The 26107-nt window shown below is 41.3% G+C and overlaps 1 protein-coding gene across 1 annotated transcript in view; it reads right to left on the reverse strand.

The window, feature by feature from the left end:
- Positions 1-26107, reverse strand: part of SEMA3G (semaphorin 3G) — a 109750-nt gene that overhangs the window by 48064 nt on the left and 35579 nt on the right. Inside the window, exons 3-4 of the mRNA XM_089524676.1 lie at positions 22809-22871; positions 9867-9986 (exon numbers count right to left, since the gene is read on the reverse strand). Of these exons, the coding sequence (XP_089380802.1) occupies positions 9867-9986; positions 22809-22871 (183 nt within the window). The remainder of the gene's footprint in view (positions 1-9866; positions 9987-22808; positions 22872-26107) is intronic.

Raw genomic sequence — 26107 nt, forward strand, 5'->3', positions numbered from 1 at the left:
GACAGGAGCCTCCACCATCAAGTGAATAGGCGAAGCTTGAGGGCGGGAGACTGTGGCAGTGGTTCTAGGTGGCAGAGAGGGAACTCGATAGCCTCCATCGTCAATGGGAGAGTGAAATCAAGAGCGACATTGTGTTGCGGAATGAGATCAAGAACAACGCCGATATTGGGAAGGAGAATCATAGCGGAGGTCTCAGTGATGGTAGCAATCTCGGTATGATGGAGAATAAGATCTGTAAGACGAGGGTCTCTTGTGCCAATAATCTTTGGCTCAATAGCGAGTGATGTACAATGCCAAAGAGTGAAGAGAATCATAGTGGCATCCATCACGGTCTCGTGGAGATGGAGACCTATGAGCTCTGCTGGGTGACAGCTGTCGAGGAGGTGGAAGCGGAGGCGAAAAGAAAAGACTGTATGCCCTCAGTATAGTAGCCAGGATTTGTGTCAAAACTGTCGTTGGGACCGGAGGTAGAGGAGAAACCATAGATGGCACAAGAGTGGCGACAGATGATGGCGTATGTAGAGCAACAGCCATCAATGTTGAATGCAGCGCCCCAACGTGACTGGGATGGGAGCTGGTAAATCAACCACTGTTGTCGAGGCAGGCATCAGAAAAGCCATGGTAGATTGAAGCTTAGCTGCTGCTAAAGCTACCAACGTCGATGCCTAGGCAGGCAGTGATGTCGAGGTCGATATCGCTGTTGAGGTCGAAGTGGTTGAAGGGGCAGCTGCCACCTTCAATTTGTGTTTCTTCCTGGGCTTGTCCAAACCACCAGGAGAAACATTAGGCCTCTTTCTGGCTTTCTGAGGATGTTGGGGTGCCAATAATTGGTCAGAAGAAGATGGCTGCAACATCGAAGTTGTTAATGCCAAGGTTGTCGACACCGAGATCAAGAGGGAAGGCTTTGAAAATGACGTTGATGTTGATGTCAACGTTGAGGCAGTGGTTGTCAACGCTGATGAAAATTTGGAGAGCTTGGGAATCCGGGGAAGTTTGTGAATGAGAATCCTACCCAAAGGCTCTATAGGCAAAGCAGACTTTTGGGCAACAGAAAGAGAACATTCTCATAAAAAAGAATTAAGTTTAGAAGTCCTGTTTCTAAGAGTCACGGAGGTGAAAACTCTACAATGGGGATACCTATCAGTAACATGGGTTTCCCCTAAACAAAAAAGACATTTGGAATGGCCATCATTAAAGGCAATCTTGTTATCAAAGGGCAGCCATAAGAGGCCTGGAAGTGGTGGTCCCATCCAGGCCAGGAAAGGGTCGCTTCCAAGTACAAAAAAGGAAAAAAGGGCAATGCTCAAGTGAGGAAAAAGAAAGGGAGAGAAAGACAAAATCTACTGTACAATAGAAATCTACTCAGCTCAGAAGCAAACCAAAGGAGATGTTTCTCTTGTGGCAGACGAGAGAACTGAAGGAGGAGCTAGATTGGCGGACTGGGCATGCTCAGTGCATGGCAGTGGGCGGGGCTTCCGCCAATCGGCTCAGCTTTTCAGCTTCCGAATGGAGTCTCTGCGCAGGTGCAAAACCCACCTGTGTGAGGCACAGAGACCACAAAGACCTTATTTCAGTTTTGGTTGCAAAAAAATTTACTAACAATGCTTATCTTTCCAACTATCTTCTGCTAATATTAATCAGTCATAATTTAAGGAAACTCATGAAGAAAACAGATGGGACTTAGAAGTGTAACAGATTAAACTCTGCCAGTACAAGATAAACCTTTCCAGTCAGCCAAGCTTTTAGAAGATCTCGGGTCAGACCAGGTCAACAGTGCTTGCCCATTTCTCCAGAGGGTCAGGAAATCATCTTACAATCTAATGCTGTAACCTCAAGTGAGAACATCAGTAGGAAGAGTCAAGACTCTTGAAAATTCTTACTCTTGCCCTAGATCCTGACTTGCTGTTGAGAGGAGGGTCTTTTAGTGCAAACAAACATGTACTTTGTCAGATTGTAGCCACATACATCCCATAGCACCAGATTTGTGAAACATCATGAGAATTTAAGAGCCATATTGGATTAAACCAAAGGCCCATTTAGTTCAATGTTTCCACAGCTGTCAACCAAATTTGCTTGGGAAACCAACAAACAGAACATGAGGGCAACGGCACTTTTTTGCTCGTTTCCCAAAAGCTAGTACTCAGGATAGGGTTGCCAAAGTGCAAACTGAAGATACCTCCTGTACTGTTAACAATTGTATAAAAGATGGATTTTCAGCAAGGTGTTGCTTGTTAACCTGGTTGAATGGCAATGCTTGCTGAAATTCCATCTTCTACACAACATTAAAAATACCGGAGTTGCCTCCAGTTATCAATCAAACGTTGTCCCCATCTTCAGAAAGGGGAAAAATAGGATCCCAACAATTATCGCCCAGTTAGGTTGACATCAATACCAGGGAAGATTCTAGAGCAGATCATTAAACAGTGAGTCTGTGAACATTTAGAAGGCAATGCCATAATCACAAAAAGTCAACATGGGTTTCAGAGAAAGAAGTCATGCCAGACAAACCTGATCTCTTTTTTTGATAAAATTACTAGCTTGTTAGATGAAGGGAACGCTGTGGATATAGTATATCTTGATTTCAGTAAGGCCTTTGACAAAGTTCCCCATGATATTCTTGCAAACAACCTTGTAAAATGTGGGCTAGACAAGGCGACTGTTACATGGATTTGTAACTGGTTGACCGAGCGAACGCAAAGGGTGCTCAACAATGGCTCCTTTTCACCCTGGAGAGAAGTGACCAGTGGGGTCCCACAGGGCTCTGTCCTGGGCCCAGTGCTATTCAACATCTTTATTAATGACTTGGATGACAGAATTGGGGGCATACTTATCAAATTTGCAGATGACACCAAATTAGGAGGAATAGCTAATACTCCAGAGGACAGGATCAAAATTCAAATTTATGACCTGAATAGACTAGAAAGCTGGGCCAAAGCTGACAAAATGAAATTCAACAGGGAGAAATGTAAGGTACTGCACTTAGGGCAGAAAAATGAAATGCACAGATATAGGATGGGGGAGACCTGGCTGAATAAGACAACACGTGAAAGGGATCTGGGAGTCCAAGTAGACCACAAGTTGAACATGAGTCAACAGTGTGATGCAGCAGCTAAAAAGGCCAATGCAATTTTAGGCTGCATCAATGAAAGTATAGTCTCTAGATCAAGAGAAGTAACAGTGCCACTCTATTCTGCTTTGGCTAGGCCCCACCTGGAATATTATGTCCAGTTCTGGGCACCACAATTCAAAAAGGACATTGAGAAACTGGAGCGTGTCCAAAGGAGGGCGCCTAAAATGGTGAAGGGTCTGGAAACCATGCCCTATGAGGAATGACTTAGGGAGCTGGGGATGTTTAGGGTTGCCATAAGTCAGGACCTCCAAACTGGGACAAATGTGGGACAAATGTAGGATGACATTTTCAAATGTAGGACACAGTTTTAATAAATGGAGGACATGCGGAAAAAATTGATGATTTTTTAAAAATGTTAATATAAATGCATGTTTCTTAGGCATGATCCAAATGGAGGACATTTTGAAATTTGACAGAAGAGGACGTGTCCTGGAAAAGGAGGAGGATGCCTGGTCACCTTGTCTCTGGTCCAAAATACACTGCAGAAATAAAACATAGCTGAACTGAAATGCCCAGAGTTCGTCACCAAAGTTGCATCCACACTGAGGAAATAATCCAGTTCGAGAGTAATTTAACTGTCCTGGGTTAGTGCTGGGAATGCTGGGAATTGTAGTACACTGTGGCCCCAGAGCTATCTCTGGGAGGGTCCCATAACCCTCCAAACGTAGTTGAACTGCAGTCCCCAGGATTCCTCACCAGGTGCATCCACACTGAGGAAATGGTCCAGTTTGAGACTGCTCAGTGCTGGGGAATCCTGGGAATTGTAGTCTATTGTGGTCTCAGAGCCATCTCTGACAGAAAAGTCTCAATGTCTCCCAAACACTAACATTCCCAGGATTCCCTAGCATTGGGTTAAAGCAGTTTCAAAGTGGGTTATTACTCCTGCAGTGTGTGAGAGATATAAAGGCTAGGGACTGGATTCATTCATTAACTCACAAAAGAAGGATATCTGTGTTCAAAACACACTGCTTTGACTGCCAGGGCTCAGTGCTATGGAATCCTGGGAATTGTAGTTTATTGTGGCACCAGAGCTCTCTGACAGAGAAGGCTAAATGCCTCACAGACACCAGAATTCCAGAGCATTGAGCCCTGGCAGTCAAAGTCAGAAAAAATACACAGGGGCAAAATAAATATTGAAAATGGCCACGCACCTCCTCCTCCTCCTCTTCCTCATCATCATCCTCGCCTCGGTGCCAAAGGAAATGGCCCTCTCCCCCCTGCTGCCTTGCTGGGACCAAACAGAGGAGGAGCTCCTCTTCTTGAGTCTGGCAACCTCCAACAAGCCTCGAAGATAATTCCCCAAACGTTTGGCCAAAACTCACCACATCCCCCCCATATCTCACCAAATATTCAGTCAAAATCCCCGAAAAGTCCCTGTAATGTTAATATGGCAATAAAACGTAGCCCTAATTGAATAAAAATAATTGGAACTTATTTCAACTCTCAAAATTACCATTAAAACCAACCACCAAAATCACACCAAAGGCTCTGAAAAGGACCCATTTTGGTGTGAAAGTCACCAGATTGGCAAAACCCAGGACAAACCTGAGTCAAGGAGGAAACCATGCAGGGACGCCCCCTAGTGGTGAAAAACCGGGAATGTCCCGCCGGCAGGATGGTTATGGCAACCCTAGGGATGTTTAGCCTGGAGAAGAGAAGGTTAAGAGCTGATATGATAGCCCTGTTTAAATATTTGAAGGGATGTCATATTGAGGAGGGAACAAGCTTGTTTTGTGCTGCTCCAGAGAACAGGACCAGGGACAATGGATCCAAGCTGCAGGAAAAGGGATTCCACCTCAACATTAGGAGGAACTTCCTGACAGTAAGGGCTGTTCGATAGTGGAACACACTCCCTCGGAGTGTGGTGGAGTCTCACTCCTTGGATGTCTTTAAGCAGCGGCTGGATGGCCATCTTTGGATGCTTTGATTGAGAGTTCCTGCATGGCAGGGGGTTGGACTGGATGGCCCTTGTGGTCTCTCTGCAATTCAATGATTCTATGATGACCCTAATGCAGGAGCATGCTACCTTTGACTCTGGAGGTGCAATGACTAATTGCCATGGAAAGCCTTGAACTTTGTCTAAACCTCCTTTACAGGAGTCTCAGTTGGTGGTTATTGCTACATTTTGTGGTAGCGCATTCCACATTGTGTGAGGAAGTACCTTCCTCTTGAATGACACCCAAATCTGTCACCATATGGCTTGACCCTGGTTGTATGTTTTAAAAAGAGGGAGAAAAACCTCCCCCTCCGATTCATTTTCTCAGTGGCAATATTTGTAGAAAACAAGCCTCCTTCAAAAAGAGGCAGACATGAGACAGCAGGCCCAAGGGTGCTGGGAATCTGTATTCTTCCCCTCCTGCTTTGGAAGGCTGATACAACTTGTGCAGTCCCTGAACATCTGCTTGCTTGCCAGGCAGTTATCCTCTTGGCCAGACAAAGCAACCTCTTTAAGCTGCCTAATTATGGGTCTCCATCAAGCCCACAACTTTCCGCCTACACCCAGACCATGTACTATCCCCCATGCAACTTGCATATTGAGCTAAGGGCAAGGCGAGGCCTTGTTAAATGCTAAAAATCTGCAATAGCAACACAGGGGCCTGATTGTATTTTGCCATGCATCTCAATACCTCACTTGAAATCAGTATGAAGGTTGGCTGAGCTAGGGGTGAGGACCAGTGGAAGAAATGATTGTGGTGCGAGAGGTCAGAGGAGAGTCTGAACATCCCTTTTGCTCATGATAAACAGTTGTGCTGAAAGGATCTTTTCTCTCTCTCGCTCTCTCTTTCAATAAAATTTTCTGAATTGGCCAGAATGAGAGAGGTTACAGGGTGAAACTGGAAGACCTTTCTGGTAAAGCCAGCTTGATTTATGAGCAATGACTCCAATGGAAAGCAAATGAGGAGAAATAAGAAATACCACCCACAAGTTTTTTATAGCTATCTATTGGTTTATCATGGCTTTTTTCAGTAAGAGGGAAAGACTTCTAATACTTAGTTTTAGCTGATGGTTGTTATTTCTACTGGATTCTGTTTTGATTAGCATTTTTGGGATAAAGGTTTTAAATGTGCTTGATTTCACACTAGTGTTTATTAATGTTTTATCATATTGAAGTTTGGGGGGGGGGGAGGCCCTGGGGGTTGGATAAAGCTTCCTTGAAAGGATTCTACTCAAAAGAGTGGCATGCACAGCCACAAAACTTTTAATACCTCCATACCTGTATACACACAACACACACATACACAATCTCCCAGCAAGACTATAAGGAGATCGCAGAGATTAGTCCAGAAAGGGATCAGCTAGTAAATGAGATCTGTGTCAGATAAGCAGTATTCCTGGCTTGAAGGAAGTTTGGCTGTTTTGGATAGTAACTCTTTCCCTCCCACATCCACCCCATCAACAGATAATCTGCAGGTCAAAACTGTTATCTTTTAGCCTTCTCTGTCACCAACCCAGTCAGCTTACACATAAGACAGCCAAGCTATGTATTAAAAAGAGAAACATAACTGTTCTTAATGTGTCCACCCCACCCATTGATTAAAAGAGATAAGGATTTAGTACTAATCTACACAGTCATTTAGGTCTCAATTTCACCTGCCTCTTCCCTTCTTTCTTAATATTTGCTGTTGTGTGCCTTCAAGTTGTTTCCGACTTATGGCAGTCCTAAGGGTATCTTGGAGTGGTTTGGCAAGATTTGTTTAGAGGAAGTTTGCCATTGTCTTCCCCTGAGGCTGAGACTTGCCTAAGGTCACCCAATGGGAGTTGGGAATTGAACCCTAGTTTCCAGAGTCGTAGTCCAACATCCAAACTACTATGCTGGCTCTATTTTATTTTCTTCCTTCAACAACACCTCATACTGAGAGAATTTGCTCAGAATGTGTGCTGAAAAGATGGTTTCTTTTCTTGAAAATGGGGAAAAAACAAGGAAAAAGTGATAGGGCTAGGTGTACATACCCACACAGATATATAGGGGGGAAATTCACCAATTAGCCTGACAGCTTAATAGACCCAAATCCATTTCCTTCCTGGATACTTGTAAGGTTGGATGAATTCCACAATGGCTGCTATATTTAAGTTCCAGCAGGAAGGGGACCATGTGCAGTGGATCTCAGAAATTAGTTTACTGAGCAATATGGGCCTTTTTCTGTTTAAGAGAACTGAGCACTTAAATTGGTCTCTGCATTTCATATGGCACTATAAATGTATGACAAGGAAAGATGTGATTGATGTTGAGGGAAAGCAAAATTAAACAGTTCCTAGCCCCACCTTTTGTGGAAAATATTTCCATTCATCCTAAGACGGTGTATTTCTTGGATGAGATAGACTATTACATACAAGAATAGTAAAAAAAATAAAAATAAAAAAAGGTGCTGCTGGATCAAACTTTAAACCTATCTGTTTCAATATCCTGTTTCCCACAGGAATTTTTTTGGCCACTGTGGGAAACAGGATGCCGGACTGCACAAGGCTTTGGTCTGCAGCCCTTTCATACTAGATAATTATAGCACTATGACTCCACTTTAACTCTCATGGCTGCATCTTATGAAATTCTGGGGAATTGTAGTTTAGTGAAGCATTAGAGCTGGCTGAGAATTTTAAGTACCCCTCCTTAAAGTCCAGACCTGAGGATTCCATAGGATGCAGCCATGGGAGTTAAAGTGGAATTGCAGCACTATAATGCTGTAATGTGAAAGGGCCCTTGATCCAGCAGAACTCTTTTAATGTTTTTATATGCAACAGTTTACCTTGTTACCTCTCCCTCCTTCAACTGTACCAAATCCATCCTTGGCTTGGATCTCACCTGAGTGCTGACCATGGCATTACCAAGACCAGTGTGTGTGGTGGGAGGGTGTAAGCCTCTCACCATGGATGAAAGCAGCCATCAAAGATGCTGCCTAATGCTAGAGCGGATCTGTCCCTCAGTGGAAAGAAAGAGAAAGTAAGCTAGAAAATGAAAGGTAAATGAAAAAGGAGAGTTAGAAAGGAGTTTCTTTTTAAGGTAAAAGAAAAGAATAGAATAGCTGTTTGGACAGAGAACAAAAACACAGCCTAAAAGAGGAAAGGCAGGAACAAGACTGATTAGTCATGGCTGCACTCATTGCTGGCTGCTCCTGCAAACTTTGGCTACATCCAAACTGCAGAAATAATGCAGTTTGACAACACTTTAGCTGCCAAGACTCAATGAATTGCTGGAATTTGTAGTTCTGAGATATTTAGTCTTCTCTGTCAGGGAGTTCTGATGCCACCACAAACTACAGTTTCCAGAATTCCACAGTATGGAGCCATGGCAGTTAAAGCAGTGTCAAACATGATTCTTTCTGCAGTGCAAATGCTGTCTTTGCCCCACCTGTCAGACCATTGGGAGGAATGGACTACAACTGAGTGTTTCACCTGTATTGCTGGAAAATGAGGCCGGTCTTCTGAACAATAACAGAGAGGATATTTAAAAACTGTTGGAAAACATATTTCCAGAAAACCCTGAGGAAAATTATGTACTGACAAGAAATTATTCTGATAAGGGGTTATTCTGACAAGGACTTGTTCTGTGCAAAATCTGCACATAGTACTTTTCCACAGAAAAAGCTTTTTTTTTTCCTTTACAGAAAATACTGTTTTCTGCTTAAAAATACCATGTTTAAATTTTGCACACAGTAAATCCCCAATTTCTGCATTTCCTACAGAGGAAATAGCAAAAAATGTTGTTTTTTGCACAAAAACACCACATGCAAATTTTCTTCAGATTAACTCCCAAATGGCAAACAGACTTCAAAAATGGCAGATTTTGTTTTGCCAGGAAGAAAACTGCTAAAATTACCCACCGCTTCCCTCAAGAATATATATAGGAATTCATTGCATTTCTACTTCCACAGACTCTTCTGTTTTCCCTTCAATCGCCTCCACAGTTGCAAGGAGTAATTAATAAATGCTTGTTCCCATTTTTTGTAAGCCACAGGTTAGAGTATTACCAGATAAACTATGGTTAATTTTAGTTTTGGATACTAGACACAAGCCAGTCTCAATAACTGTTTATGGAAATGGTTTGTTTCCAGCTATTTAACCACAGTTTAGGATATCATCATCATCATCATCATCATCATCATCATCATCATCATCATCATCATCATTTTGTATCCCACTTTTCTCCCTATATGGGGTCTGAAGGAGGATGCAGATGACATGCTTATCTACCATTTAAAAACAAACAAAAGTTTTCAACTTCACAACAGTCTGCAGCAGCACATGGGAGAAGTGTACAAGGCAAGCCCAAGAGGCAATTAGGATTGCATACGTCATATAGCTACAATCAATGGATGAACAATAAGATCATCTGCAAAAGATGAGCTCAAGATTTATTATGACTCTGTAGCCCATATTTATTTATTTATTTATTTATTTAAACAAAAAAAAAAAAGGAAGTTACCATCTGGAACCCAATAATAAGTATTGTGGGAGGTATTTACTATTAATGTTGCTTGGCAGCCTACAGAGTTTGAAAATTTTACTATTTAGAATAGAACTCCCAGATTCTGCTGGCCTTTATGATTAATGACCACAGTGGCTGTGGATTCTGTGAGTTGTAGTTCAAAATGGTAACCTTTCCAAGCTCTGGTTGTTACAAGAAAGGGCCTGAACCTTCATCTCAGAGCTGATTCCGTTGCCTTTCGCTATGAATTAAAAGCGAGTCTATAAAAACTTACACCATCTGGAAGAACACAGCAGTTTCATTACCATTTCTTACCTCACCCCTGGGTCCCACATAGATGAGAGCACAGATGGGATGGAAAGCTCCAGTCCCACAGGCCAAGAGATGTGTCCGGTTGAAAGGATATAGCACTCGGATGAAGTTGGCACATTCTGTCTGGAAAAGAAATAGCGATCTCCATTTAGTGATGCTTTATTGCTGCATCAGAAATTACTTTAATATGTACCTCTGTGTGTGTGTGTTTGGAGCATGAGGCAGGATGATGGAGAGGGTGGAGATACAGGCAAAGGCACACTCCCTGTGGTGCAAAAACAAGCAGTGTGGGCACAATAACAAAAGCTAGTGTCACTTTGGAATTGTCAACATTGTCTCTACAGTCATAGTAATGATGCTGATTACTGGGATTTGTCTGTCGCTTTCTCACTGTCTCCAAGGATCAAAATAACAGGAAGCTACATTCTGAGGTATATGTTCAGGGGTTTCTCATCCTCCAAGGACCAATATTATTCAAGGACTCCAATGTCAGAGAGAACAATACAATTCCCGTGAGGCCTAGTTTCCCTGTATCACACAATTCCTTTTCAGCTTTGGGGTCCCATGGCCAATTCCAATAATACTGCCACCAAAAATGCCCATAAGTTTTCCTTTTCACTGCAGAAGCAAGTAGCAAATTCCTGTTGACTTTTAGGTTGTTTGGCACATAGTCCACGTTCCCTGCCATTCCACTCTACTCAAAGCACGTCTTTCTCCAACTCCAATTATAAATGAGACTCCGTCTGTTTCAATCCTATTGTATTATCATCTCAGGCCAGGAAATGAGGTCTTCATATTGCCCTGTGCAGTGATTTCCTGAATTAGCCCACATACTTACAACGTCATGGTCACAGTGGTGTTGGGTCAGCAGAAAACAGGAAGAAAATATAACAATTGGACCAAATTCAGCATAAAAAAAGAAACGTAATTCCAAGAATCAGAGTTAATAACTGTTGTTGTTGTGTGCCTTCAAGTTGTTTCCAATTTATGGTGACCCTAAGGCAAAACTATTATGCGATTTTCTTGGCAAGAGTTTTCAGAGGAGGTCTGCCACTGCCTTCCATGATTCTTCTTAAAAATAACTGTTTTGCTCTTGCAGCAGATTATATTAGAATACTGTACTAAAATGTTTCTTTAAAAAATTGATATCAATTTTACCCTCCTCTTTTAGTAATTTAACTTGTTATATCTGCATTCCAAGTTATTTGAACTGTTTTGTCTTTAATCCAAACCATAGTGAGTTATTTTCTTTCTTAATGATACTTTATAAATTCTAGCAACTTTGATTATTAATAATTATGTATTATGAATTTATCACAACTGCAAGAGTCTGCCCATTTGCTTCCGAGCGCAATACAAGGTGTTGGTTACTACCTATAAAGCCCTATATGGCTTAGGCCCGAGTTACTTGAGGGACCGCATCTCCCCATATGATCCGCCCCACACACTCAGAACATCTGGGAAGAACTTATTGGTAATTCCACCTTCCAAATATGTTGCCACATCCCAGATGGCCTTTTCAGTAGTGGCCCCGCGGATGTGGAATGATCTACCCGAGGAGCTCCGTCTGACAACCCCCCTAGAAACATTCAAAAAGAGGCTTAAAACTTTTCTTTTTTGTCAAGCCTTCCCCCCTGAAGAATGAAACTGCCTACTCTGTTGCCATCGATTCCCTACGCTTAGCCCTGAATGTGAACGATTGTGTTTAAAATGTTTGTGATTGCACGGTTTTATTATGGGATTTTATCTATTTTATGCAATGTTTTTATGGGTTTTTAATTGTTTGTACACCACTTTGATCTGCAGAAAAGCGGTATATAAATAAAATTTATTATCATCATCATCATCATCATCATCATCATCATCATCATCATCATCATATAACAATGGGCCAAAAGACATTGCAGAGATAACCCAGTTTGTGAGCACTTTAATTGCCCTGGCTCAGTGCTGGGGAAGTCTGGGAACTGTAGTTTCTTGTAGCACCAGAGCTCTCTGGCAAGGGAAGGTTAGATGTCTCACAAAACTACTATTCTTAGAATTCCCTAGCATTGAGCCAGGGCAGTTAAAGCGGTCTCAAATTGGATTATTTCTGCAGTATTTTTGGCACTATGTTGACCAAAATCTACAAAAGGGAAAAGATAATGATAAACTACTTCAAAGATTAAAAAGGCTACCTCAGAGCAGATAAGGAGCAGCTGGTTAAATCCAACATTAGCATCCAGAGCAGACTTACTGAAATAAATGGGAATCAAGGTTGTGAGTAACTAATTTCATTTACTTCAATGGATCTACTGTAGATAGTATTACTATTGGATTTAGCCCATTGCTTCTACTTTCAGAGCTGATATATTCTATATCTTCTGAGATTATATAAACAAGAGGCAATCAGGAAAGACCTAGCACGTAGTATTTCTTTACTCCATTTATATCACACATTTCCTCCAAGGAGATCAAAACAGAATACACAGTTCTCCTCTCTGCTTTTATCCACACAACAAATGTGTGTAGGTTAAGATGAGAAGCTGTGTCTAGACCAAGATGACCCAGTAAGCTTCACAGTTGTGTCAGAATTTGAACTGAGATCTGCTCTCTCTATGTCCATCACTTCAACTGATGCATCAACACTCACTCACAAATACTATTCCAAAACTATAAATTACTATAGCCACTAGCTATGCTGAGCGGAGGTGCTAGGAACTGTAGTCCAAACAGTAACTGCCTTCCAACTCCAGAAAAAAGTACCGTAAAAAGTGAAAACCAGCAACTAAACTGGCTTGTGCTGCCCTTCAGTCCTGGTCAAGATTGGGGAGGGGGTGATGAAGTATAGGAGGGGGGAAACAATCCCAGGAAATGCAAGAGACACATAACCTTGATCTGGAGAAACTAGCCATTGAAAAAGCAAATTTAGCTAGTTACAGCAGCAAGATGACAAATGCCCATTCACAAGTCTGACCTGGATTAATTGCTCCTTTTCCGGAACACTGATCACTGGCAGATAAGCACAGAGAAGACAGGGAGTCTATTGGAGGCACCTCCAGATTCCAATGTTCTCTAAAGATCTATCCATCTCACAACGCAACAGAAAGAACTATGTGCATCCTGCTGTGGAAAAATAGTCACTCCCACTCTTACTCTGGCCTTCTTTTCAATCTCTCCCTCTACATCGCCTCATCAGAGTGTGGTATATCCTACTCTGAACTCCGTTCTAGCTTTATTATTATTAATTGTGTGCATTGGTGGGGATGAATAAAGGGATACACTACCCTTTGTTTTTAGAAGAAGGTTCATATCCCGGGCAAAGTTGGTCCGCACTTAAAACTATACAGCAATTATTATATGTCATAGCACAGTGGTATCACAATCAAAACAACAACAACAACAACAAAAGGTTACAGCCCATATCCTGTATTTTACTGCTAGTCCCAGCTAGAGAAAACCCACTGAATGAATGAAATTTACCTACAGGTATTCAACAATTTATTTAATAGTTCTAGTAGGGATTAAACTATAGGATTCAGATCTAAAGGAGCATCAAAGAAATCCACTATTTCAATAATGCCCCTCCCCTCCTAAAGGTGAGGACTAAGCCAACTGTAATCTATTTATTTTTAGACAGGGGAATCTGATTGCAGTGCACATTTTAATACCATTGTTTGTTTATCTACAAGTTTTTCAATAGGCAATTGCATTTCCAAAACAACTTTTCATTTAAAAAAAAAATTATATCAGACTGACTCACTACCAAAAAGATGTGATCCATCCAAACAAAAGCATCAGGACATCAGCACAGAGTAGCTAAGAATGAGGATTTCAAAGAATAAAGAGAGGAAGGAAGGAAGGAAGGAAGGAAGGAAGGAAGGAAGGAAGGGAATCATGCAAACCTTTTCAATGAGGTTTGAAATAGATAGCTGTGGCGGGTTACAGACTGCCATTAAAGTACGCGCAGAGCGCGTACTAGGGTTAGGAAGGGGTGGTGCTTCCACACACTCCTAACCCTAGTACGCGCTCCACATGCACAAAATGGTGACGGCCGTTCCACACGGCCGCCGCCATCAATACGTCACGGCCGCGCCACCTCCAAATGAGGCAGCGCGGTTGTGACGTATTGAGGCCGTGCTGCGGCGCATAGTGCGCCCTTTGCGCGACCCTGGAAGGAGCTCCGTTTCGGAGCTCCTTCCTGCTTTGCGTTGCTGGGCGCAGCCTTCAGACGGCTGCGCCCAGCGACGCAAGGGAGAAAGGGGCCAAGTGGCCCCTTTCTCCTCCTCCTCCCCGCCGCCGCGGGGTGTCCTTGGGGCTTGAAGCCCCAAGGACACCCCTTTCCAGGCTGCGGGGAAGCGGCCTTTTGCCACTTCCCCGCAGCCTGCAAAGCGGCGGATCGGGGCCTCGGAGGCTGCCGGTCTGGTAGCTGAGGCCCCGATACACCGGGGAAAGGGGCGGGTGCAGGCTGCCCCAAACGGGCGGTCTGTAACCCACCTGTGTTAGTCTGGCACAACATAAAAAGGAGTGATGGGAGGAGGGAATCTGGTAGTTTTACTGAAATTGGTTTATTTCAGCACGGGCTTTTGTGGATATTAATCCACTTCTTCAGATGTACTAATGGGGTACAATATTACAGCACAGTTAATGAGAATGGGTTCAGAATGTAATAAGACACACAAAAATGCTAATTATAAATCTGGCCAGAAAGAGTAGTTTACGATTCTAAAACAAAATAAGCCACACAAATACCCAATACAACCCATTTACTGAACTTCTGAGTTAGGGGTTGTGCAGATCGGCAGTTTGGGGCAGCTTGGGGACAGTCAGGGTGTAGTGTCTACACGACACACGCCCTGGCTTCGCCCCCAGGGCAGTGTGACATCTCGCGCCACACCGCATGGCGTGTGGCAGCACGGCACTTCTCCAGCACTGCATACATATGACACAGTGCCGAAGGAGCATCATCAAGCCATGGTAATGTGCCTATCGCGCCCTTTGCAGGGCGCAAAAAGGAGCCACAGAAAGCACCCTGCAAAGGCCAGATCAGGGCCGAGGTGTGCGGTTGCCACGACCCCAATCTGGCTGTAACAGGGGTGGCCTCCAGCTCCTTATTCACCAGTTCTGTATCTCTGACTGACTCTCCCCTCTCAGTGCCATAAAGTGAATCAGAAAGCGAGTCAGTCATAAAGGGTAATTTATAATTACGTTTAGAGGTGCAAGTACTTTAAATCAGAACATTATGTTTTTTCATAGGAACATAACATATACATACAATTTGCATTTGCCTTTGTTGTTAACTGTTGTCAAGTCTGTTAACTATTATCAAGTTGACTATGACTTATGGTGACACTATGGATAGGAAAGAGACCTAAAGGTCATCAACAGCCCTGCTCAGGTCTTGCAGACTCATGGCCATGGCTTCTTTCACATTCTGTTCATCTAGACTGCAATATTCTTCTTTTCCTGCTGATTTCTACTTCCCAAGCATTATTCTCTTTTCTAAGGAGTCATGTCTTGTCATGATATGGCCAAATTATGACAGTATCAGGTTAGTCACCTTGGCTTCTAGGGAGAATTCAGGCTTGATTTGCTCTAGGACCCATTTATTTATCTTTTGAGCAGTCTACGATATCTGCAGAACTCTTTCGCAGCACCTCATTTCAAATTAGTTGATTCCCTTCCTATATGCTTTCTTCACTACCTAGCTTTCATGAGCATTTTAATATATTTTGCAATACAACATGAGATTTTTGTGACAAAAATCCGCTTCCCAATAGGGACGTAGCTAAGATTTTGAGAAGGGAGGGAATCAAGACTAAGTGCCACCATTATAATGGGGCTTGGGCGTGGTGGCGCAGCGGCACACACCATTCATTGTACCTAACGGAAGGGAAGGTCCGGACCCCACAGACCCCCCGCCGGCTACGTCCCTGTTCCCAATAATTTAGGAATGTTGATTTAGCAATAGTTTGCTAATCTAACATTGCATTTTACGGTATTTCGACTATGAACCTTTTTTACAAGAAAGTGGATAAAAATTAATTGCTCAAATCAGACTGATTTCTAGACTTGTTGCCTTCTCTAACAGTGATAGCAGCAGCAACCCAAACTTGACAGTATTCTGAAATGAAAAAGGTTGGTGTTCCTATTTTATAAATCTTCATAATTTATGAAATGTAAAAGTGATTTTTGAAGACAGTTTCATAATTACCCGTTCGCTGACATTTTTTTAAATTCAACATCGACAAGACTAGAATAGTGTTTCAACAAAGTTCTAATACACCTATTGCTATATGTTAAGTGAAAACCAAAACAGAGGAATTCAGTATTAGTATCAAATTACTTAGATCATTACTAAAGATAAACAAGCAAAATTTGCTACTGATAATCTAATTGCTTTCATACACTCATTTCTCTTCCTCATATAATAAGAAACTTTGCTCTGCAGCTCTCATTTCCGTTTCTTTAGCATTTACCACTGCTGTTTTTCTAGTGACATGAGGAGTTCTAATGAGTCTATTTAATCCTGTCAACCATGATTAATCTCTGTTTCCATTTAGTTGAATTATGGTGTTTAAAGAAGCCTTCTGATGCTCCTAGTCTTGCAAATATACTTCAGGAGCAAATGATTTTTCTCAGGCAAGAGGATGCCAGTCTTACGGGGATAACCTAACTGTGGCACCCGAAAACATAAATTTTAGGGCTCCATCCTATGGAAACCTGGGAATTGCAGTTTGTTGTGTACTAGAGCTCTCTGACAGAGAAGGCTAAATCTTTCACAAAAGAGGGAGGTGCAGAAAGTACTGTAACATGGTAACCCTAAAGGAATTGTTGGCGGGGGTGGGTGGGGTGGGGGGGTGGAGAGGGACAGTTTTATTGATTTACATTATTTATAAACTGCTTTTCTGCCTACTGAACCCCCCAAACAAATGTACAATGCAGTGGGCCCTTGGTATCCACTGGGGCTTGGTTCTAGGACCCTCCATGGATACCTAAATCTGTGGATGCTCAATTCCCATTATATACAATCACATAATAAAATGGTGTCCATTATATAAAATGGAAAAATCAAAGTTTACTTTTTGGATATATTTTTTTAAAAATTATTTTGGAGAGGGGATCTTTTCAAGTCATAGAAGGCAGAATCTGTGGGTGCAGAAGCCATGGATACAGGGGGCTGACTGTACAGTCGGGATATGGAAAACAAAAAACCCACACAAACAAAACAAGAAAACAAACAAAAAACCCACAAGGCCAATAATTATTTTAAAACATATTAAAGAAATGCTAAAAGCCAAACTCCTGAATAAATAATAATTTTGACCGGTAGCCAGATATATAACTACCACTACTTTTCTGCAAGGAAGGGGGTCTTTCTCAAGGGTAGAAATCCTCTCCTACTCTACCTTTCCCACAGAACTGCAGGCATTTGTTCTTGTTAGGTGCTCTTGAGTCAAGCTCAACTCATGGCAACACAGTGGAAGCAGTATCTCCATGCCCCCCTATCCTCCATTGCTCTGCTTGGGTCTTGTAGATGCAGGCCTGTGACCTCCCTAATTGAGTTTAGCCATCTGGCATGCGGTCTTCTTCCTCTCCTAATGCTTTCTACCTTTCCTAGTATTACTGTCTTTTCTAATGAGTCATGCTTAATCGTGATGTGGCCAAAGTACGACAGCCTCAATTTTATCATCTTGGCTTCCAGAGAGAGTTCAGGCTTGATCCTACTAAAGAAAAGCAGGCACTCATAAGAACAGACTTCCTTGTGTTCACAAAAGCAGAGTGCTTCTGAATTTGGTGTACTCCCTCTTGAATAGCCACATTTTAATATATGGGGCATCATCACATAATATCATCATTTAACAGGTTGCTGTGTGAAAAATGCTAGAAAATAAATGTGTTCTTCAATCACTTTTCAGAATTTCACAAACGTCATTTATTTTATATGCTGATGAGGATATAAATAAAATAACAAACAAATAAATGTTCATGAAAAGATTTTGCAACACCACAGGCCCCTATGAACCCAGTGAAAAATGGAACACTTCATTAGCAACTCTAACATTTATTTCATTCCACACTGATAATGATGAAGACAAGAGATCAGAGGATCCCTCATGGCCAGTATATCTGTATATTTACTGATCTCATAGCTTTATTCCTTCCACAATGGCATTGGTGAAGTTCCCATTGATCCAGGAATACTGCACTACCATTCTTGGTCACTGAATTGGGGGGGGGGGGGGGGGGAGAGGAGAGGAGAGTTTCTGTTTTGAGCAAAAGCTACCCCCTAAAATAGCAAGAAATGGCAATTTTAGAAGGCTTTCCCAAAAGCTTACAGCCGTTGGTGACAGATTGAAAAATAAACATGTGGAAGCTGGAGTGAGTGACAACCACTCTAGGGAGCAATTACTTTGGGATGAACTGTCAACGTGGGGTTCCCATCTCCTCTTAGGCCTCTGCAATTTCCCCATTGTCTCACACTGTGTTTTTAAAAACTACTGCATGACTGCAAAGTGAAGTAATATTTAAAGGACAGGCACTATGTGCCTGGGATGTAAAATGTGCACTGTATTTTGTCACAAAAGCTTCAAATATTATTTTCCCTTACTTCATCAGCAATATTAATGGTTGGACAGAATGGGAAACTTGAGTGCCAATGCTAGCCTCTGTGCATGTGTGTACCTTAAAGTTGCCTGTGGACTTATGGCAACCCCTTGAATTTCATAGAGTTTTCTTAGGCAAGGAGTCCTCAGAGGTGGTTTTGCTAGTACCTTCAGAAGTGGGATTGCTTTGGGCAAGTCATTGTATTTCAGCCTCTACTAGAAATGTGAATGTAAAGAAATGTAAAAAAAAATGTTGGAGCAAAAGCAATATAGAATGGTGCCAAATATGTATTTGTTTATTTTAAAATAAATTATATCTTGTATCATTTACCCAAATAAGGTATTCATTGCAGTTTGCACTCAAAGGAGCATTTAAAAAACACAATCTGGAAGCTCTCCTCACAATTAAAAACAGCCATGAGAAATTAAGAACAGCCATTGTTTCCACAAAATGCTTCTTGTTACTTCTAGGAGCATTTTCAGTCAATTTTCAGCCCAAAAGGCAGTATACTCCAACTCACTGAGCTTAATGTCACTTATCTGATATCACTTTCCTCAGAGGATTCTAGCAGTCTTCTGAAAATGATGATCTCAGCAACTGGGGATGTTATCCCTCCTATTTTTAAGACCATGAAGACTGCTTTGCAGTAAGTGACCACCTGAGGACAACTTCAAGAAAGTAAATCAGTTGACTCTTTGGTAACTAGATGTGTGACACTTCTTTCTTGCATCTCTGGTGTTTCCAGCTATGTCTCAGGCACCCCCAAACTGTAGGTAACTGCGTGTGGCTGGCATTAATTTCCTCTTTGCTTAAGAAATCCTCCACCTGCCTGTGCCTGAAGGAACAAACATACTAAGAGCTTTATGGCACAAGCCCTGTTATTGCAGCAGTCACATTAGTAAAAATAAAATGGAAACATGCAGTCCTCAAGGCAGCCATCACTGCACCTCCTCTCAATCATGCAACCAGGGCTACTACCACTATCATGCTCTCCTCCTTACGTTCCCTTAAGCCTGCATCCCTGCTTTATTCCCTACCCAGCATACCATTGTTGTTGTTGTTTGCCTTCAAGTCATTTCTGACTTATGGTGACCATAAGGTGAACCTATAATGGGGTTTACTTGGCAGAATTTATTCAGAGGAGGTTTGCTATTGCCGTCCCCTGAGGTTGGGAACATGTGACTTGCTCAAGGACACTCAGTGTGTTTATGGGCAAGCTGGGAATCAAACCCTGGTCTCCAGAGTCATAGTCCAACACTCAAACCACTACACACCCTGGCTATCACCCCCCCCCCCCCATGCAGCTGCCCACTTTTTTGTGCAATTCTGGACCTCTAATAAACAGAAAAATATATAAAGATACTACAGGTAATCTGGAATAGCAAGGTGGAAGGAGTACAGGGAGGAGGGAACACTGACACCACATGACTGCCAGTTGCACAACTGTCTTGGGCACAATGTTTCACACCTGGGGACCTGCACACTTGCCAGGTCTTTGCTAAATTTCCTCCTGTCAATGAAAAGGGACCAGTCGAAAAAGAGGAGCTATGGGTCAGAGGCATCGTTATGCAATGAGTATGGCCAATGCCATTTTTTCCTAGTGTAATAATGGTTAAAAAGCCTCAAGCAGTAATGTCCTAAGAAGGAAACTATCTGCTCTGTCTAGTAGTGAACCTGGCAACAGTTGGGGAAACCAACAGCTGTGATAACAGGTGCTTCCATGTCCATGTGCTTGTGAATCCATTCTCTGTTTTAGTATGAACACTGAAGGTGCTGAACTCTATTTCCTTGGACAGTTCCTTTAAAGTCTGGACTAAAATCCAGAACACATTTACTACCACAGTGAAATGGAAGCCATGGCCTGGGACTTAACTGGGCTACTCAATAAACTTATTTTCTAGTATTACGATAATTATTCAATTTTTTGTTTTGGCTTGATAAATACATTTGGAAAAGAAAGCAGGGATCAGACCAACGTCGTGATTAAAGTGCCATTATCCCGGGAATAAACAGGCAATAAACAGCAACAAAGAATTTACAGGGAAATCCCATGAATGATTGTTGCTGCTTATTGCCTGTTTATTCCCATAATTACTCTTTAATCGCAATGTGTATCAAAATGTAAATCGCTATTGCGCAATTTCCCCATGTGATAAAATCCATAGACAATCACAGACCAATGTTGTAAGATCTGTTCTAAAAATATGCCTGTAAAACTATTTTAAATTAGACAATATAACTTATCACATAAACATCTGGATTTTCATACACATAATAAAATGTAATAAAGAGTCTCTGAAAACAAATTTATTCCTTAATAAATGCATTTAATCACCTCTCTATAAAAACATATTCAAAAGCAACCTGAAAGCTGTAAATATTTTCATGTGCTTATACCAATGGGAGCACATCCAAATCCAATTTGTGGGAGCTAAACATTGATCTGTCCCTCAAGCTACTCACATTCTCTTGTGGTGAGCTTGCTGTTTTAACAAACCAAACAGCTAAAATTTGTAAAGATGTGGTGTCTATGTATGGACATATCAGGGACGTGAAGCCCGAAGGACTCATTCCTATATCAGGGACGTAGCCAGGATTTTAGGAAGGGGGGGGGAGGGGCTCCAGACTAAGTGCCACCATTATAATGGGGCTTGGGCACGGCGGCGCAGCAGCACGCACCATTCATTTTTCTAATGGATGGGGGGGTCCGGACCCCAAGAATCCCCCCCCTTGGCTACGTCCCTGCCTATATGCACTAGAAGGTTTTAATATTATTAGAATGATTCCAGAATCTTACACCGCATTGGACCTACCACACAGAGTCAGATCAACCAACCCATCTCTTCACTATTCTTTCATGGTTTTCCCTACTAATAACCAATTATTTATTTTCTACACTTAAAATTAGTATTCAGAGTTTTTTTTTTTTTTTTTGTTTTGGGTTGAAAAACACATACATAAGCCATGAAGGTATGTATAGGCTGAGTCTCCCTTATCCATAAGTCCGAAATTCAAAATAACCCAAAAAATCAAAACATCTTTATGGGTGGCTGAGATAGTGACACTTTTGCATCCAGATAATTTAGTGTGCACAAACTTTGGCTGCATTTGCACTGTAGACATAATCCAGTTTGACACCACTTTAATTGCCACAGCTCAATCCTATGGAATTCTGGGATTTGTAGTTTTGTAAAATATTTAGCCTTCCCTCTCAGAGTATTCTGGTACCTTAACAATTGTTAGAATCCTGATGTATTCTATCAGATGTATTGAAACTGTGGATGCTGGGGGGATGGGTTGCGCTTTGGCTAGGCTTTAGAGATAGTGATATGTAGTGCTAGGCTGGACCAGGTGTGGACTATCTGGTGTCCTTGAAGATCTGGCTCGCAGAGGCTGGGAATGCAGTTTCGTTTCTGTGAGAAGAGCAGCTCAGGGAAAAGGAATGGAGGATGGGAACTAGTGAGGGGAAGGAGGGGTCCAGTTGCGCGGGCTTTTGCTAGGGGTGGAGCAGGGGGGAATTTATGCATTGGTTTGGCTGGGAGGGGTCAGTCTCTGCTAGGAAGCTGAGTGATGTGGAATTGCTGATTCTGGAACTATCAATAAAGTGCTGTTGATTTATCAATCAAGCCGACTAGTTGATTGTCCAGGATTCTGGTCTTGCACTCTGACAACAATCTACAAATCCAAAAATTCCATAGCAATGAGCCATGGCACTTAAAGTGATGTCCAGCTGGATTGTTCCTGCAGTGAAAATGCAGCCATTTGTTTCATACACAACATTATTTAAAATATTGAATAAAATTATCTTCAACCTATGTGTATCAAGTGCATATGAAACATAAATGATTTTTGCGTTTAGACTTATGCCCCACCCCCAAGATATCTCATGTACATATATGCAAATACAGGTACCAGTATTCCAAAATAAATAAATAAATAAATCCAAAATCCAAAACACTTCTGGTTCCAAGCATTTTGGATAAGGGAGACTTAACCTATATATTATGTCTGTGACCATCTGTTCCCCAAACTTTTATTGGCTTTATATAACCCTTGTAATGGTTGTACCACAAAGAATTTTTGGAAATTAAAGTTTAATGTAGTATTAAGACATCTAAATCAGGTATCTCTCTTCTCTCACATTAATACCCAGGATTATATGGGATCAGGAAATGATTGCTAAATGAGATTTCAGTATTGAGTAATGGATGTACTTGGGAAGGCAAGCAAGATCAGTTTGATTGTAATTGCAAAAGAGGACCCTATATGCCTTATTCCAGCAGTTGCAAATATGTCATTACAATAGACCCAAAAGACATCAGCAAATCTATTTTTTTTAGTAGCAAGGTGATGACTTACCACTGGGTCTTTTCCTTTCCGAAAACATTCTTCTTTCTGCCCAGGGAGAGGAGGCCAGTAAATCTGAAATATAAGTTAAATATATATATATATATATATATATATATATATATATATATATATATTAAGAAGTATTTTTTTAATAAAAAAAAGAGAAAAGACAGAAAGAAAAAAAGAAAAGAAACATAAGGCAGAACGTGAGTCCAAAACATTTTAAGCATTAGGGGTTGCAAAAATAAAAATAAAAAAGTAAAAATCTGTGGCTCAGGAAAACCTGATCTTTTGGGACCTGCTTATTCAAAGCCATTCTGGAAACCCTCTAAATTCCTTGTTCTATTGACACCAACTACCAGGAACACATCTGCCCAGGCTTAGCACTTGAATTTTCCCTGAAAGAAATTTGGCTAATTTATTTAGAAGAAGTCACAAGAAGAAGCCTGCTTCAAGATGTAATTTGAGTGCTGCACCTTGAATGTTATACCTGACAAAATACTCCTCAACATAAATCAGTTTAAAGAAACAAGATTCCAATGAGAAGACAAACAAAAAAAGAAATTAGATAAGATTTTTTAAAAAGTGTCTGACTTAACATCGTGGCTATGCATTCTTAAAAGCAACAGCTATAAAGATATGCAAAGTCATCTTGCAGCAATGAGACTGACTGAAAAAAAACAAGTTGGTAGCATGAGCCCTCTTATACTTGAGCCTACTACATCTGAAGAATTAGGCTCAAGTCTATGAAAGTTTATGCTACCAAATTCTCTCTTTCAGTTAGGGTCTGAATAGACAGGCCAAAATAAAGCTGCTTTGGGTCACTTTCAAGGTATGCTGTTTAAATTACATGCACATCTTAAGAGGCCAGAAGCTGCGCCAAAGCTGTGCTCCAGTCCTTAGGACTGGAGTGTGGCTTTGGTGCGGCTTCCGGCCTCTTAAGACGCATGCATCATTTAAACAGCATACCTCCAAAGTGATCCAAAGCAACTTTATTTTGGCCTGTCTATTCGGGTGATGCAAGATCCCTTTGCCTACTGATTTTCCAGACTAACACAGCTATATCTTTGAATTCTACAGCTATAAAGGTAGTAAAAGAAATGACAGAGTCAAGAATAATACTTTGAGGAGGGAAAGAGCAACAACAGCAGGTAGAACAGGTGAGACAGAAAGTTCATGTGCTGACAAAAAAACGGAAGGACATAAAACAGTAGTGGAGCCAGGAGAAGAAGAAGGGAGAACAGGAGCTCAGACAATTACAACACATTAAGGAAAGAAATCCATACATATTCAAGAATAATTATGAATTACCATAACAGGAGGAGAGGAAGATGAGACAGTTACAAAAAATGATCAAAGAGAGAAGAAAACGATCAGGCATAAGAAAAGGAGACCATACAGACACAATAGAGAGTAAACACTCATGTATGTTGAACAAGGCAATTATGAAGCATGGAAACAGGAGGTCTGGAAGAGCTAAGACAAAACACCAACAAAATGGATCAATAACAAGAGGATAATGAATATTAAAGATCATCCAAGACAGTAACAAGAGGAAAACACAAAAAACAAAAAGAGAAAGTTCTTCTCTAGGGAATGAGATAGTATCTTATTCTGTTGACTGTAAGACAGTAGATGCATCACTCCATTTATTCTGGTAAAATGGATATAAGAAGCTAGATCAAAATTTCATAAAAATACAGAAGTCTCTAGAGTTGCTCTATCTGATAGTAGAAGACATCCATTATGCTCCACTGTGTTGCAGTTTCATAAATTAGGAGAGAATTAAAATGATTATTTTAGATAAGGGACATCTGGTTAACCCTAACCTGGCCTTCCAGCTTGGTTCTTTATCCTAGCAATTGTTTATGCAAGCCAAGAACTGATTTATAAAGTTTGTTTTACAGGCTGATGTGCTGGAAGATAATTCAGAGGGAACATTAATTTTAAAAAAGACAAGTAGAGGAGAAGGATCTCCTTTGACCTCCCATTTCCCTTTTGTGGGGTCTCACACTCTCTAGGACATATCATTGTACAACAACAGTTTGATCTCCTTGCTCCATCTAAATAAAACTAAAACTTACAGCTAGCTAAGACTTCAGCTGAACTTAGAAGTATTCCCAATCCTCCTTCAAAAATGGCTTCAAGATACAAATTTATATGATTAACAATAATAAATTGGCTCTTCTCTCACAGAACATTTATTAGGTCTGTCTCAGTGTGTTTAACAAAGAAGGAATCAAGGTGAGTGGAACCTTTTAGAATATAAAAGGGCCAGTGAGAACCAGTGTTGTGTAGTGGTTTGAATGTTGGAGTAGGAATCTGGGAGCTCAGGGTTCAAATCCCTGTTCAGCCATGGAAACCCACTGGGTGATATTGGGCCAGTCACACACTATCTGCCTTAGAAGAAGGCCATGGCTAAATTCAGCTGAATAAATCTCATCAAGAAAACCTTATGATAGGATAATCATAATTCAAAGTTGTCTTGAAGGAATATGACAACTTTACTTTTCTCTTTATATACTCCTCCGCCCCCGCACAACAGGGTCTAAGAACAGAACAAAAATTCTGTCTCCAGCTGGACAAACAAGCAGGCACATCTGATCAGAAGGCATATCTCCCCACTCCGCTTTCCAAATCTAAGCCATTTTAGATGTCTACAAGTGCAAAGAGAGGAAAAGGGAATGAGAAATATACAGTCCTTGACCTATACATAGCAATTAGAAAGTTGAAGTGGATTCTAATGACATACAACTGCATGGTTTTCCTTATGTAATCGGGAATTATTTCAGGCTTTCCTTTTACATGGGAAAGGCCAGCTACATACAGTGAAGTGACCACAAATAATTTAAATAACTTTAAAGTAGATGATGAAGACATTGAAATAGTTCAGGATGTTCCATACCTTGGCCCAGTCATTAATCACTGTGGGGACTGCATCAAGAAATCAGAAGAAGAATAGGACTTGGAAGGGCAGCTATGAAGAAACTAGACAAGATCCTGGAGTGTCAAGATATATCACTGAATACTAAAGTTAGGATGGTCCACATCATCCCATTTCCAGTTTCTAGGTATGGTTGTGAAAGCTGGACAGTACAGAAAGGATAGGAAGAAAATCAATTCATTGGGAATGAAGTGCTGGAAGAGAGCTCTATGAGTACCATGAACTGCTAAAAAGACAAACAAATAAGTCCTAGAGCAAATGAAACCTGAACTCTCCCTAGAAGCCAAGTTGACTGAACTGAGACTGTTGTACTTTGGCCATATCATGAGAAAATATGACTCTATAGAAAATAATGCTTAACAAG

The sequence above is a fragment of the Sceloporus occidentalis genome, unplaced genomic scaffold (assembly GCF_023333645.1).
Source record: "Sceloporus occidentalis isolate IW3139 unplaced genomic scaffold, rSceOcc1.0.p SCAF_1, whole genome shotgun sequence".
NCBI classification, from domain to species: domain Eukaryota; kingdom Metazoa; phylum Chordata; class Lepidosauria; order Squamata; family Phrynosomatidae; genus Sceloporus; species Sceloporus occidentalis.